Raw genomic sequence first — 13,188 nt, forward strand, 5'->3', positions numbered from 1 at the left:
TATCTATTTTAATCTTATTTAGCCGGTTTCGCACCTCTTCTTGGGTTAGATTGGTGACCCTTAATATAGGGTTTTCATTGTTTCTTGGGATTTCACCTAGCATTTCATTTTCCACCGTGAATACCGTGGAGAAGAAGGTGTTTAATATCTTAGCTTTTTCCTCGTCATCTACAACCATTCTTTCCTCACTATTTTTTAAGGGGCCTACTTGCGGTATCGGAATTCCGATACCGAGATCCGATACTTTTGTGGTATCGGGAATCGGAAGTTCCCAGTGTATGGTTCCCAGGGTCTGAAGGAGAGGAAACTCTCCTTCAGGCCCTGGGATCCATATTACTGTGTAAAATAAAGAATTAAAATAAAAAATATTGATATACTCACCTCTCCGGAGGCCCCTGGACATCACCGCTGGTAACCGGCAGCCTTCTTTGCTTAAAATGAGCGCGTTCAGCACCTTCCATGACGTCACGGCTTCTGATTGGTCGCGTGACGCTCATGTGACCGCCACGCGACCAGTCACAAGCCGCGACGTCATCCCTCAGGTCCTAAATTCCCTTCTAGGAATTTAGGACCTGAGGGATGACGTCACGGCTTCTGATTGGTCGCGTGGCGGTCACATGAGCGGCACGCGACCAATCAGAAGCCGTGACGTCATGGAAGGTACTGAACGCGCTCATTTTAAGCAAAGAAGGCTGCCGGTTCACAGCGGTAAGGTCCAGGCTGCGTCGGAGAGGTGAGTATATCAATATTTTTTATTTTAATTCTTTATTTTACACAGTAATATGGATCCCAGGGCCTGAAGGAGAGTTTCCTCTCCTTCAGACCCTGGGAACCATCAGGGATACCGTCCGATACTTGAGTCATATTGACTTGTATTGGTATCGGGTATCGGTATCGGCGAGATCCGATACTTTGCCGGTATCGGCCGATACTTTCCGATACCGATACTTTCAAGTATCGGAAGGTATCGCTCAACACTAGTCACACACTAAAAGACGCTTTTTATTGCAAAAAATAGTTTGTGTCTCCACATTTTGAGAGCTATAATTTTTCCATATTTTGTCATGTGATGTCTTGTTTTTTGCAGGACGATTTGACGTTTTTATTGGTAACATTTTCGGGAACGTGACTTTATTGCTTTTTATTCCGATTTTTGTGAGGCAGAATGACCAAAAACCAGCTATTCATGAATTTCTTTTGGGGGGGAGTTTATACCGTTCCACGTTTGGTAAAATTGATAAAGCAGTTTTATTCTTCGGGTCAGTACGATTACAGCGATACCTCATTTATATCATTTTTTTATGTTTTGGCGCTTTTATACGATAAAAACTATTTTATAGAAAAAAAAAATTATTTTTGCATCGCTTTATTCTGAGGACTATAACTTTTATTTTTTCGTTGATGACGCTGTATGGTGGCTCGTTTTTTGTGGGACCAGATGACGTTTTCAGCGGTACCATGGTTATTTATATCCGTCTTTTTGATCGCGTGTTATTCCACTTTTTGTTTGGCGGTATGATAATAAAAAGTAAAAAGTAAAAAAAAAATTAAAAAAAAAATTAAAAAAACGAGGCAAAAAACGACTGTTCACTGAAGGGGTTAACTAGTGGGACAGTTTTATGGGTCGGGTTGTTACGGACGCGGCGATACTAAATATGTGTACTTTTATTGTTTTTTTTTTTATTTAGACAAAGAAATGTATTTATTGGAACAATATTTTATTTATTTATTTTTACACATGTAAATATATATATTTTTTTTACTTTTTTACATTGCCCCAGGGGGGACATTATGCTATAGCTTCAGATCGCTGATCTGACACTTTGCACAGCACTGTGTCAGATCAGCGATCACACAGGCACTGCAAGAGGCTTCCCAGGGCCAGATCTGAGCAGGCGCTTGCAAGCCACCTCCCTGCAGGACCCGGAAGGCCCCCCGTGGCCATCTTGGATCCGGGCCTGCAGGGAGGAGGAGGTAGGAGACCCTCGGAGCAACGCGATCACATCGTGTTGCTCCGGGGGTCTCAGGGAAGCACGCAGGGAGCCCCCTCCCTGCGCGATGCTTCCCTGTGCCGCCGGAACGCTGCGATCATCTTTGATCGCAGTGTGCCAGGGGTTAATGTGCCAGGAGCGGTCAGTGACAGCTCCTGGCACATAGTGCCAGATGTCAGCTGCGATAGTCAGCTGATACCCGGCCCCGATCAGCCGCGCTCCCCCCGTGAGCACGGTTGATCGGTAATGACGTACTATCCCGTCGGTGGTCTTACGGGCCCACCCCACCTCAACGGGATAGTACGTCAGATGTCAGAAAGGGGTTAAAAGCCCTGGAGTAGAGGGGAGGGGTGTTAGTCTTGGAAGCAGACAGAGCAGTTGTATGCAGAGCACTCCCTGTGTGAGGAAACAGAGAGGCAGAAGGAACCAAAGAGACCAACACCCTGCGTCCCGGGCTGTCATTTTATTTTCCTGGCTGCGATCCGGAGGATACAGCGTGCTGTGCACTGCGTGAGAAAAGAGACTTGGTCCCGGTGTGCGGTCGCCCAGGAAAACTGGACAAAGGGAAGTCCGGCCTGTTTAGGGACTGCAAGCTAAAGCCGTGTATTCTTATGGACTATGTGAAGTAACATTAAAGGAACTTTTTGTTTTGAACTTGCTTGGTCACTGCCGTTTCACTGCGTACGGTGCTACCGCTGCATCACAGGAGACTATCTCAGTCATAGGGACAATATACCGCAGTCATAGGGAGAATATACCACAGTCATAAGGAGAATTTACCACAATCATGGCATGAATATACACGGTCGCAGAGAGAATATACTGCAATCATAGGGATGATATACTGCAATAAACGTGTGAATATAACCCAGCCGCAGGGAGGATACACCCCAGCCGCAGGGAGGATACACCCCGGCCGCAGGGAGGATACACCCCGGCCGCAGGGAGGATACACCCCGGCCGCAGGGAGGATACACCCCGGCCGCAGGGAGGATACACCCCGGCCGCAGGGAGGATACACCCCGGCCGCAGGGAGGATACACCCCGGCCGCAGGGAGGATACACCCCGGCCGCAGGGAGGATACACCCCGGCCGCAGGGAGGATACACCCCGGCCGCAGGGAGGATACACCCCGGCCGCAGGGAGGATACACCCCAGTCGCAGGGAGGATACACCCCAGCCGCAGGGAGGATACACCCCAGTCGCAGGGAGGACATTTTGTGTTCCACTTACTTTTGTCTGGAGGGCTGAATGTGGGGTTCAGACACTTCAGGAACTCGTTAAAGCTTAGTTTCCAGTCAGCATTCTCGTCGGACAGCTCGATCAGCGCCTCCACACACAGACCCCTGAGCACAGAAGACAAACCCCAGAGGCTATTACATATGATGTCATGTAATACCTTATTACACTACAGTGACATAATGCAGCGCCGAGGGGGGTCCTGCAGCACAGCGGAGACGTGAAACACATGGGGCCCTTACTTGAGGATCTTGTTGGTCTCCTGGTCCACGTAGGTGGTGATGTTAATGGCTGTTTGGTTTTGCTCAAGGAAGTTCAGAAACTCGGAGGAGTCCAGGCGGGAGTCGCCGTCATCATAGCTCTGATAGCAGAAAACATTCAGGATAGAAATGTACCGGATAAGTCACATTTACAAATGGAAAATTCCTTTAATCCGTAAATTCCAGGAACAATAAGATGCCAGGCAAAGAGATCCTAAGTATACAAGTCGTCCAACCTCCCCAGAAGGATGGATCTGCCAGGATTTATAACAACTGGGACAGTGCGAGTTCTCAGGACAATTACAAAGTTTTTATGAGATATTGCTTGTCATGGTGATGGAATTTTTCTGTCTCAAGATGGTCACAAAAACTTTCCTGATCAGTATTTAACACATTCACTGCAAAAAATAATTTGCTGGTCCTCATTCAGTGTCTTGGCGACCTTGTGCGAGACTCCCGAATCTACAGTTCTATGGAGATGGTCAATAGGTCCAACTGTGCATCGAACCTCCTGCCCGACACTGATTCATCTCTATGGATGACTGGAACATTAAACTAGACGTAGCAGTGCTGAATGACAAGTGCTGTACTGCTGGAGACTAGATAGGCAGGACTACATCACTGACAACAGCAGAATGATGAGCTACATACACACGGTTATTACTGGGCATCCCTTGTTATCAGTAGGAAGGCATTGTAATGACTCAGTGACAGGTCTAGGGTACTACTGAGACTAGATAAGCAGGATTACATCACAGGCAAAACTATAGAATAGAGCTTAAGAAAATGTAACGAATGTATAAATGATCCTATTATCCCTAGGTAATGACAATGACAGGAAAATCTATTGTTCTGCTGGAGACTAGACAAGCAGGACTAGGCACTGAAAATATGGTAATAGTATAACTAAAGTTTTCACAGGCATTATACCGACTGAATAAGGCTTCTTTCACACTAGCGTCGGGCTCAGCCCGTCGCCGTGCATCGGGCTGAGGTCCCCGACTCTAGCGTTGTCCCCGCTGCACAACGGGGACAGCGGATGCATTTTTCCAGCGCATCCGCTGCCCCATTGTGAGGTGCGGGGAAGTTCGGGGAGGTGGGGGCGGAGTTCCGGCGGAGTTCCGGCCGCGCATGCGCGGTCGGAAAAAGCGGACCGTCGTGAGCAAAAAACTTTACATGTAGCGTTTTTTGCTCCCGACGGTCCGCCACTGCACGACGCATCCGTCGCACGACGGGTGCGACGTGTAGCAATCCGTCACAATGCGTCGCTTCATGTTAATTAATGGCGAAAAAACGCATCCTGCAAACACTTTTGCAGGATGCGTTTTTTCGGCAAAACGACGCATTGTGACGGAATGCAGTTAATGCTAGTGTGAAAGTAGCCTAAGAGTCTATAGTAGTGATAAACATTACACAATTTTCTGGATTTTCTGCCATTTCGGTAAAATAAGATTAGACAAAGTATAGGCAATATAAAGTAAAGTTGTAAGTGCGCGCCTGCGCAGTAAGTTAGTAATGGCTGCCGTGCTATTAACGTTTGTTCTGTTGGCACTGATTTTGCAATCAGCGGCCCGGATTGTCATCCACCGGATCGAGCGTGCGCAGATATGCAAAAATGCCTCTTTCTTTATCCCTGGGAGGCTAGTGAAATAAAGATTAATACTTCAGATACTGGTGCTGGTATTCTACCGGTTTCTTCCAGGAAAACCTCACTTCGGGTGATGTATTATTTAATTATAATAATCTCTGTATACAAGGAGAAATCCTTAGTGTTGTAAAGAACAAAAGGGCCAAAATACCAAGAATGTTTACGTTAGTAAATTATAGAAGTCAGTCAGGAGAGATCAGGCAGCTGTGAGGTAAGTAGGCCTCAGTCTCACGGCCTGGTCACCAAGCAACCACTGTAAGTGATAGCTCACAAAATGCTTCAAATGTAGGAACATTTCTCCAAAAATAACAGAAATCTAATTAATTAAGGTTCTTTAACATTTGTGAGGAGAAATTAAAACTGTAGGTAATGGTTTTCATTGATTTCAGAGGCAGTCACCTCAGAGCAGCAGACTAGTGCGCCATCACCGTCGTAGGCCACGACCCCCACTCAGAAGTTTGTCCCCCTGAACCAAAACCCGAGCTACACCTCTGCTATCGTTAGTAGCAGGATAGGGGGCAGAATGTGTGATCTATTCGGGTATGTGCACGTCAGGATTTCTTGCAGAAATTTCCTGACAAAAACCGGACATTTCTGCCAGAAATCCGAATGCGTTTTTTGTGCGTTTTTTCCCAATGCATAGAATAGCGGGAAAAACGCGAAAAATAAGCAAAATTAATGAACATGTTCATTTTTTTACCACGATGCGTTTTTTTCGCAAAAAAAAAACGCATCATGTGCACAAAAATTGCGGAATGCATTCTAAATGATAGGATGCATATGTATGCGTTTTTATTGCAAAAACGCGAAAATGCCTGAACGTGTGCACATACCCTTATTCTGTGGGGACTAGATAGGCAGGGCAGCATCAGCAGCTGGGGCAATAAAGCCCATTGTTATGGGGGGGGGGGGAGATGTGTAAATGACAGCTCTACACTCCTGCTGCACACTAGATAGGTAATATTACTACACTAACACTGTATAAAGTCTCTCCTGTGGTTTGTGGTGGAACAGACAGATAATGGTGTACGCAGCTCCATGTTGTCTTCATCGTCCTGTGCACAGCATTAGTCTCCCTGCGGCTCCATGTTGTCTTCATTGTTCTGTGCACAGCATTATTCTCCCTGCAGCTCCATGTTGTCTTCATCGTTCTGTGCACAGCATTAGTCTCCCTGCAGCTCCATGTTGTCTTCATCATTCATTGCACAGCATTATTCTCCCTGCGGCTCCATGTTCTCTTCATCGTTCTGTGCACATCATTATACTCCCTGCAGCTCCATGTTGTCCTCATCGTTCAGTGCACAACATTATTCTCCCTGCAGCTCCATGTTGTCTTCATTATTCATTGCACAGCATTATTCTCCCTGCGGCTCCATGTTCTCTTCATCGTTCTGTGCACAGCATTAGTCTCCCTGCGGCTCCATGTTCTCTTCATCGTCCTGTGCACAGCATTAGTCTCCCTGCAGCTCCATGTTGTCCTCATCGTTCAGTGCACAACATTATTCTCCCTGCAGCTCCATGTTGTCTTCATCGTTCATTGCACAGCATTATTCTCCCTGCGGCTCCATGTTCTCTTCATCGTTCTGTGCACAGCATTAGTCTCCCTGTGGCTCCATGTTCTCTTCATCGTTCCGTGCACAGCATTTTCCCTGCGGCTCCATGTTCTCTTCATCGTTCTGCGCACAGCATTAGTCTCCCTGCAGCTCCATGTTCTCTTCATCGTTCTGTGCACAGCATTAGTCTCCCTGCGGCTCTATGTTGTCTTCATTGTTCAGTGCACAGCATTAGTCTCCCTGGGGCTCCATGTTCTCTTCATCGTCCTGTGCACAGCATTAGTCTCCCTGCAGCTCCATGTTCTCTTCATCGTTCTGTGCACAGCATTAGTCTCCCTGCGGCTCTATGTTCTCTTCATCGTTCTGCGCACAGCATTAGTCTCCCTGCAGCTCCATGTTCTCTTCATCGTTCTGTGCACAGCATTAGTCTCCCTGCGGCTATATGTTGTCTTCATTGTTCAGTGCACAGCATTAGTCTCCCTGGGGCTCCATGTTCTCTTCATCGTTCTGTGCACAGCATTAGTCTCCCTGCGGCTCTATGTTGTCTTCATCATTCTGTGCACAGCATTTTCCCTGCGGCTCCATGTTCTCTTCATCGTCTTGTGCACAGCATTAGTCTCCCTGCGGCTCTATGTTGTCTTCATCGTCCTGTGCACAGCATTAGTCTCCCTGCGGCTCCATGTTCTCTTCATCGTTCCGTGCACAGCATTTTCCCTGCGGCTCCATGTTCTCTTCATCGTCCTGTGCACAGCATTAGTCTCCAGGACCCCACAGCCCGGCGCTCCTTACCTTGAAGTATTTTTCCAGGATATCGCTGTAGTTGTTGCCCTTGGAGAACCATCCGTCGGGGATGATCTCGGCCTGCAGCCACTGGATGACGCGTCTCCGCAGCTCATCGCGGTCAGACTGGTAACACACGACTGAGAAGAGCAAGGGACAGATGGTAAAAGAGCAGGAAAATCACAGGTTATAACACCCATGAGGAGTAATAGAGAGGAAGTGATACCTGGGCTGGCGGCGGCATCATCAGACGTCTTCTCTGCTCCAGGGAATAAAGACAGAACCATTATAACAGGTGTCCTGACCTGCAGACTATTATCATATTACAGTCCGCGTGAACTATGCATAATAACATTGATAATCCTCTGACTGTATAATGGATCAGCTATAGTATTATCCTGTTATAACAGTGGCACAGGATCACACAATGGCGACATTGTACCTTTGCAGTGTCCATCATAGTCCACCTGTATCTTGGAGCCGGTCAGGCAGGCGTCACGATGCAGCTCGCAGTGGTTCAGATACGTCTTCCCATTGCTGCCGCAAACTGGTCTCTTGTGGGACTTACATTTCTAGAAATGAACCAGAAACATCCATGTACCGTCCACCCGACCCAGGAGATCATCCATGTACCGTCCACCCAACCCAGGAGACCATCCATGTACCGTCCACCCGACCCAGGAGACCATCCATGTACCGTCCACCCGACCCAGGAGATCATCCATGTACCGTCCACCCGACCCAGGAGATCATCCATGTACTGTCCACCGACCCAGGAGATCATCCATGTACTGTCCACCCGACCCAGGAGATCATCCATGTACAGTCCACCGACCCAGGAGATCATCCATGTACCGTCCACCCGACCCAGGAGACCATCCATGTACTGTCCACCGACCCAGGAGATCATCCATGTACTGTCCACCGACCCAGGAGATCATCCATGTACTGTCCACCCGACCCAGGAGATCATCCATGTACAGTCCACCCGACCCAGGAGATCATCCATGTACAGTCCACCCGACCCAGGAGATCATCCATGTACCGTCCACCTGACCCAGGAGACCATCCATGTACCGTCCACCCGACCCAGGAGACCATTCATGTACCGTCCACCCGACCCAGGAGATCATCCATGTGCTATCTGCCCATATCCCGTCTGCTGACATCTTACCTCTATACATAGACAGGTGGGTTCACCCTTCTCGGTCACAGCACATTCTCTCCCAGCTCCGCAGAACACGTTGGCGCACACTTTGGATTTACTTTTTGCTTCTTCCTGTTTCAAGAGAAATAAAATAAAGATGAGATAAACTCAGAGGAAGATGAAATCTTATTCTGGGAGTCACTTTTCCTATTATTTTCCTGGATGGCTGGGAGAGGCTGCAGTGCCAGAAGCAGCCAGTGTGTGGCAGTATTGATCAACAATGTGCACAAGCAATGAACATAATGAAGGGGATAATAAAGAGGGGGAAGGAGCGCCCCTCACTTACTGCTGCCAAAAACCAGAAGAACAGACGCAATTTTCACAGTCACATTATTGTGGTGACCACCGAGACTTGGTGTCAATCATGGCGGAGATGCTGATGATCAGTGCAGTCTCCCACTGTGATCACAGATCTCCAGGTCCTGAATCTACATACTTATCAGAGATACAATGTATCCAATGTCAGAAAACAAATCCATCCCCTCTGTAAAGAGGCCGGCGACCACCAACGGAGACACGAGCCCCTTCATGGGGACAATGATCTGATCTGCTGGACAAACCATTAATGTTCTCGGCAGCACATGGTCCTGTGTGAACATGCGCTGCCGAGAACAAGGGCAGCCTGTGTGCTCAGAGCGACCCATTCCAGATCATTCGGTGCATTGTGTGTGATGGGGAGAGTAGGGCGTCAGCTCCGGGGTCAGGGATGATGGGAGTGATACACTGTGTGATGGGGAGAGTAGGGCGTCAGCTCCGGGGTCAGGGATGATGGGAGTGATACACTGTGTGTGATGGGGAGAGTAGGGCGTCAGCTCCGGGGTCAGAGATGATGGGAGTGATACACTGTGTGATGGGGAGAGTAGGGCGTCAGCTCCGGGGTCAGGGATGATGGGAGTGATACACTGTGTGTGATGGGGAGAGTAGGGCGTCAGCTCCGGGGTCAGGGATGATGGGAGTGATACACTGTGTGATGGGGAGAGTAGGGCGTCAGCTCCGGGGTCAGGGATGATGGGAGTGATACACTGTGTGTGATGGCACTGTGTGTGATGGGGAGAGTAGGGGGTCAGCTCCGGGGTCAGGGATGATGGGAGTGATACACTGTGTGTGATGGGGAGAGTAGGGCGTCAGCTCCGGGGTCAGGGATGATGGGAGTGATACACTGTGTGTGATGGGGAGAGTAGGGGGTCAGCTCCGGGGTCAGGGATGATGGGAGTGATACACTGTGTGTGATGGGGAGAGTAGGGCGTCAGCTCTGGGGTCAGGGATGATGGGAGTAGTGATACACTGTGTGTGATGGGGAGAGTAGGGCGTCAGCTCTGGGGTCAGGGATGATGGGAGTAGTGATACACTATGTGTGATGGGGAGAGTAGGGGGTCAACTCCGGGGTCAGGGATGATGGGAGTGATACACTGTGTGATGGGGAGAGTAGGGCGTCAGCTCTGGGGTCAGGGATGATGGGAGTAGTGATACACTATGTGTGATGGGGAGAGTAGGGGGTCAGCTCCGGGGTCAGGGATGATGGGAGTGATACACTGTGTGATGGGGAGAGTAGGGCGTCAGCTCTGGGGTCAGGGATGATGGGAGTAGTGATACACTGTGTGATGGGGAGAGTAGGGGGTCAGCTCCTGGGTCAGGGATGATGGGAGTGATACACTGTGTGTGATGGGGAGAGAAGGGGGTCAGCTCCTGGGTCAGGGATGATGGGAGTGATACACTGTGTGTGATGGGGAGAGTAGGGCGTCAGCTCTGGGGTCAGGGATGATGGGAGTGATACACTGTGTGTGATGGGGAGAGTAGGGCGTCAGCTCTGGGGTCAGGGATGATGGGAGTAGTGATACACTGTGTGATGGGGAGAGTAGGGGGTCAGCTCCTGGGTCAGGGATGATGGGAGTGATACACTGTGTGTGATGGGGGTGTTGGGAGCGGTCTCCTCCTTTGCTGTACCTGTTGCCCCCCCAGTGTTGCCCCCCCCAGTGATTCCCCCCCAGTGATGCCCCCCCCCCCAGTGTTGCCCCCCTCCAGCCCTGGCACCATACAGGGCAGTTTTCCGGACGTCTCCAAACTGCAGAATTTCCCAGGAATTTAATGTGTTCCAGCTGCAAATACAATCCTGGGAAGTAAGGGGGGGATGTGGACCAATCAGAGCGCCCCATTCAGCCAGGATCTGACCAATCACAAGCTGCCAGCTGCAGACCAGCAGAGGAAGCAGACATTAACCCCTGCAGTGCCACCACTGTGGAGAGGGGGCAAGACTGGAATGTACCACACAGAGCTGGGAGAAGAGCCCCCCATGTATGAAGTGAAGGGTCTGCAGGAAATCTTCAGCTCTTAAAGGGACGGTGCTCTGCCAGGCCGGAGATTATAATTGCTGCGTTATATCGGTCACATGTGGAGGGTCTCAGCTAATGGCAAAACTTCAGGCACATGGACCCCAATACAAAATCTCCGCCATTGTCCCAACTATCACGGGTCTCTAATAGTCTTCTGATATGGGCCAAAGAGGCCTCCTGGGCCCCCCAAGGATCAGGGCCCCCCCAAGCATCAGGGCCCGGGTGTGACGGCAGCAGCTCCATGACAGGTTGTGACACATTCATGAACAGACCGTCCAAAAACCTGATAACAGAGAGCAATAGATTCAACTACTACTATCACTGGGCTAAAGTTTCACCCAAACCTACAAGTGTGACCGACAGAATCCCCAAATACCGCCATATTGTGCCCTGCGGAGAGTGCGTGATAGTACAGCAATACCACAGCTACAGATCCCGACAGGAGACTGGCCCCAGAGAGAGACTGTGGCCCCAGAGAGAGAGACTGTGGCCCCAGAGAGAGACTGTGGCCCCGGAGAGAGAGACTGTGGCCCCAGAGAGAGAGACTGTGGCCCCAGAGAGAGAGAGACTGTGGCCCCAGAGAGAGAGACTGTGGCCCCAGAGAGAGAGACTGTGGCCCCAGAGAGAGAGACTGTGGCCCCAGAGAGAGAGACTGTGGCCCCAGAGAGAGAGACTGTGGCCCCAGAGAGAGAGACTGTGGCCCCAGAGAGAGAGACTGTGGCCCCAGAGAGAGAGACTGTGGCCCCAGAGAGAGAGACTGTGGCCCCAGAGAGAGAGACTGTGGCCCCAGAGAGAGAGACTGTGGCACCAGAGAGAGAGAGAGAGACTGTGGCCCCAGAGAGAGAGACTGTGGCCCCAGAGAGAGAGACTGTGGCCCCAGAGAGAGAGACTGTGGCACCAGAGAGAGAGAGAGAGACTGTGGCCCCAGAGAGAGAGACTGTGGCCCCAGAGAGAGAGACTGTGGCCCCAGAGAGAGAGACTGTGGCCCCAGAGAGAGAGACTGTGGCACCAGAGAGAGAGAGAGAGACTGTGGCCCCAGAGAGAGAGACTGTGGCCCCAGAGAGAGAGACTGTGGCCCCAGAGAGAGAGACTGTGGCCCCAGAGAGAGAGACTGTGGCCCCAGAGAGAGAGACTGTGGCCCCAGAGAGAGAGACTGTGGCCCCAGAGAGAGAGACTGTGGCCCCAGAGAGAGAGACTGTGGCCCCAGAGAGAGAGACTGTGGCACCAGAGAGAGAGAGAGAGACTGTGGCCCCAGAGAGAGAGACTGTGGCCCCAGAGAGAGAGACTGTGGCCCCAGAGAGAGAGACTGTGGCCCCAGAGAGAGAGACTGTGGCCCCAGAGAGAGAGAGAGAGAGAGACTGTGGCCCCAGAGAGAGAGACTGTGGCCCCAGAGAGAGAGACTGTGGCCCCAGAGAGAGAGAGAGAGAGAGACTGTGGCCCCAGAGAGAGAGACTGTGGCCCCAGAGAGAGAGACTGTGGCCCCAGAGAGAGAGACTGTGGCCCCAGAGAGAGAGAGAGACTGTGGCCCCAGAGAGAGAGACAGCGGCCCGAGAGAGAGAGAGAGACTGTGGCCCGAGAGAGAGACAGCGGCCCCAGAGAGAGAGACAGCGGCCCGAGAGAGAGAGACAGCGGCCCGAGAGAGAGAGACTGTGGCCCCAGAGAGAGAGAGACTGTGGCCCGAGAGAGAGACTGTGGCCCCAGAGAGAGAGACTGTGGCCCCAGAGAGAGAGAGAGAGACTGTGGCCCCAGAGAGAGAGACTGTGGCCCCAGAGAGAGAGACAGCGGCCCGAGAGAGAGAGAGAGACTGTGGCCCGAGAGAGAGACAGCGGCCCCAGAGAGAGAGACAGCGGCCCGAGAGAGAGAGACAGCGGCCCGAGAGAGAGAGAGAGACTGTGGCCCCAGAGAGAGAGACCGCAGCCCGAGAGAGAGAGAGACTGTGGCCCGAGAGAGAGAGACAGCGGCCCCAGAGAGAGAGACAGCGGCCCGAGATAGAGAGACAGCGGCACCAGAGAGAGAGACAGCGGCCCGAGAGAGAGAGAGAGACTGTGGCCCGAGAGAGAGAGACAGCGGCCCGAGAGAGAGAGAGAGACTGTGGCCCGAGAGAGAGACAGCGGCCCCAGAGAGAGAGAGACAGCGGCCCCAGAGAGAGAGACAGCAGCCCCAGAGAGAGAGACAGCGGC

At 51.1% G+C, this 13,188-nt stretch overlaps 1 protein-coding gene across 2 annotated transcripts in view; it reads right to left on the bottom strand.

Moving 5' to 3' along the window:
- FSTL1 (follistatin like 1) overlaps window positions 1-13,188 on the bottom strand; it is a 44,738-nt gene that overhangs the window by 14,209 nt on the left and 17,341 nt on the right. For both annotated transcript variants that reach the window (XM_077293630.1, XM_077293628.1), the window contains 6 exons: window positions 8,646-8,750; window positions 7,914-8,043; window positions 7,698-7,730; window positions 7,481-7,611; window positions 3,473-3,591; window positions 3,225-3,337 (listed from right to left, as the gene is read on the bottom strand). In XM_077293630.1, the coding sequence (XP_077149745.1) occupies window positions 3,225-3,337; window positions 3,473-3,591; window positions 7,481-7,611; window positions 7,698-7,730; window positions 7,914-8,043; window positions 8,646-8,750 (631 nt within the window). The remainder of the gene's footprint in view (window positions 1-3,224; window positions 3,338-3,472; window positions 3,592-7,480; window positions 7,612-7,697; window positions 7,731-7,913; window positions 8,044-8,645; window positions 8,751-13,188) is intronic.

This window comes from Ranitomeya variabilis, chromosome 3 (assembly GCF_051348905.1).
Source record: "Ranitomeya variabilis isolate aRanVar5 chromosome 3, aRanVar5.hap1, whole genome shotgun sequence".
NCBI lineage: Eukaryota > Metazoa > Chordata > Amphibia > Anura > Dendrobatidae > Ranitomeya > Ranitomeya variabilis.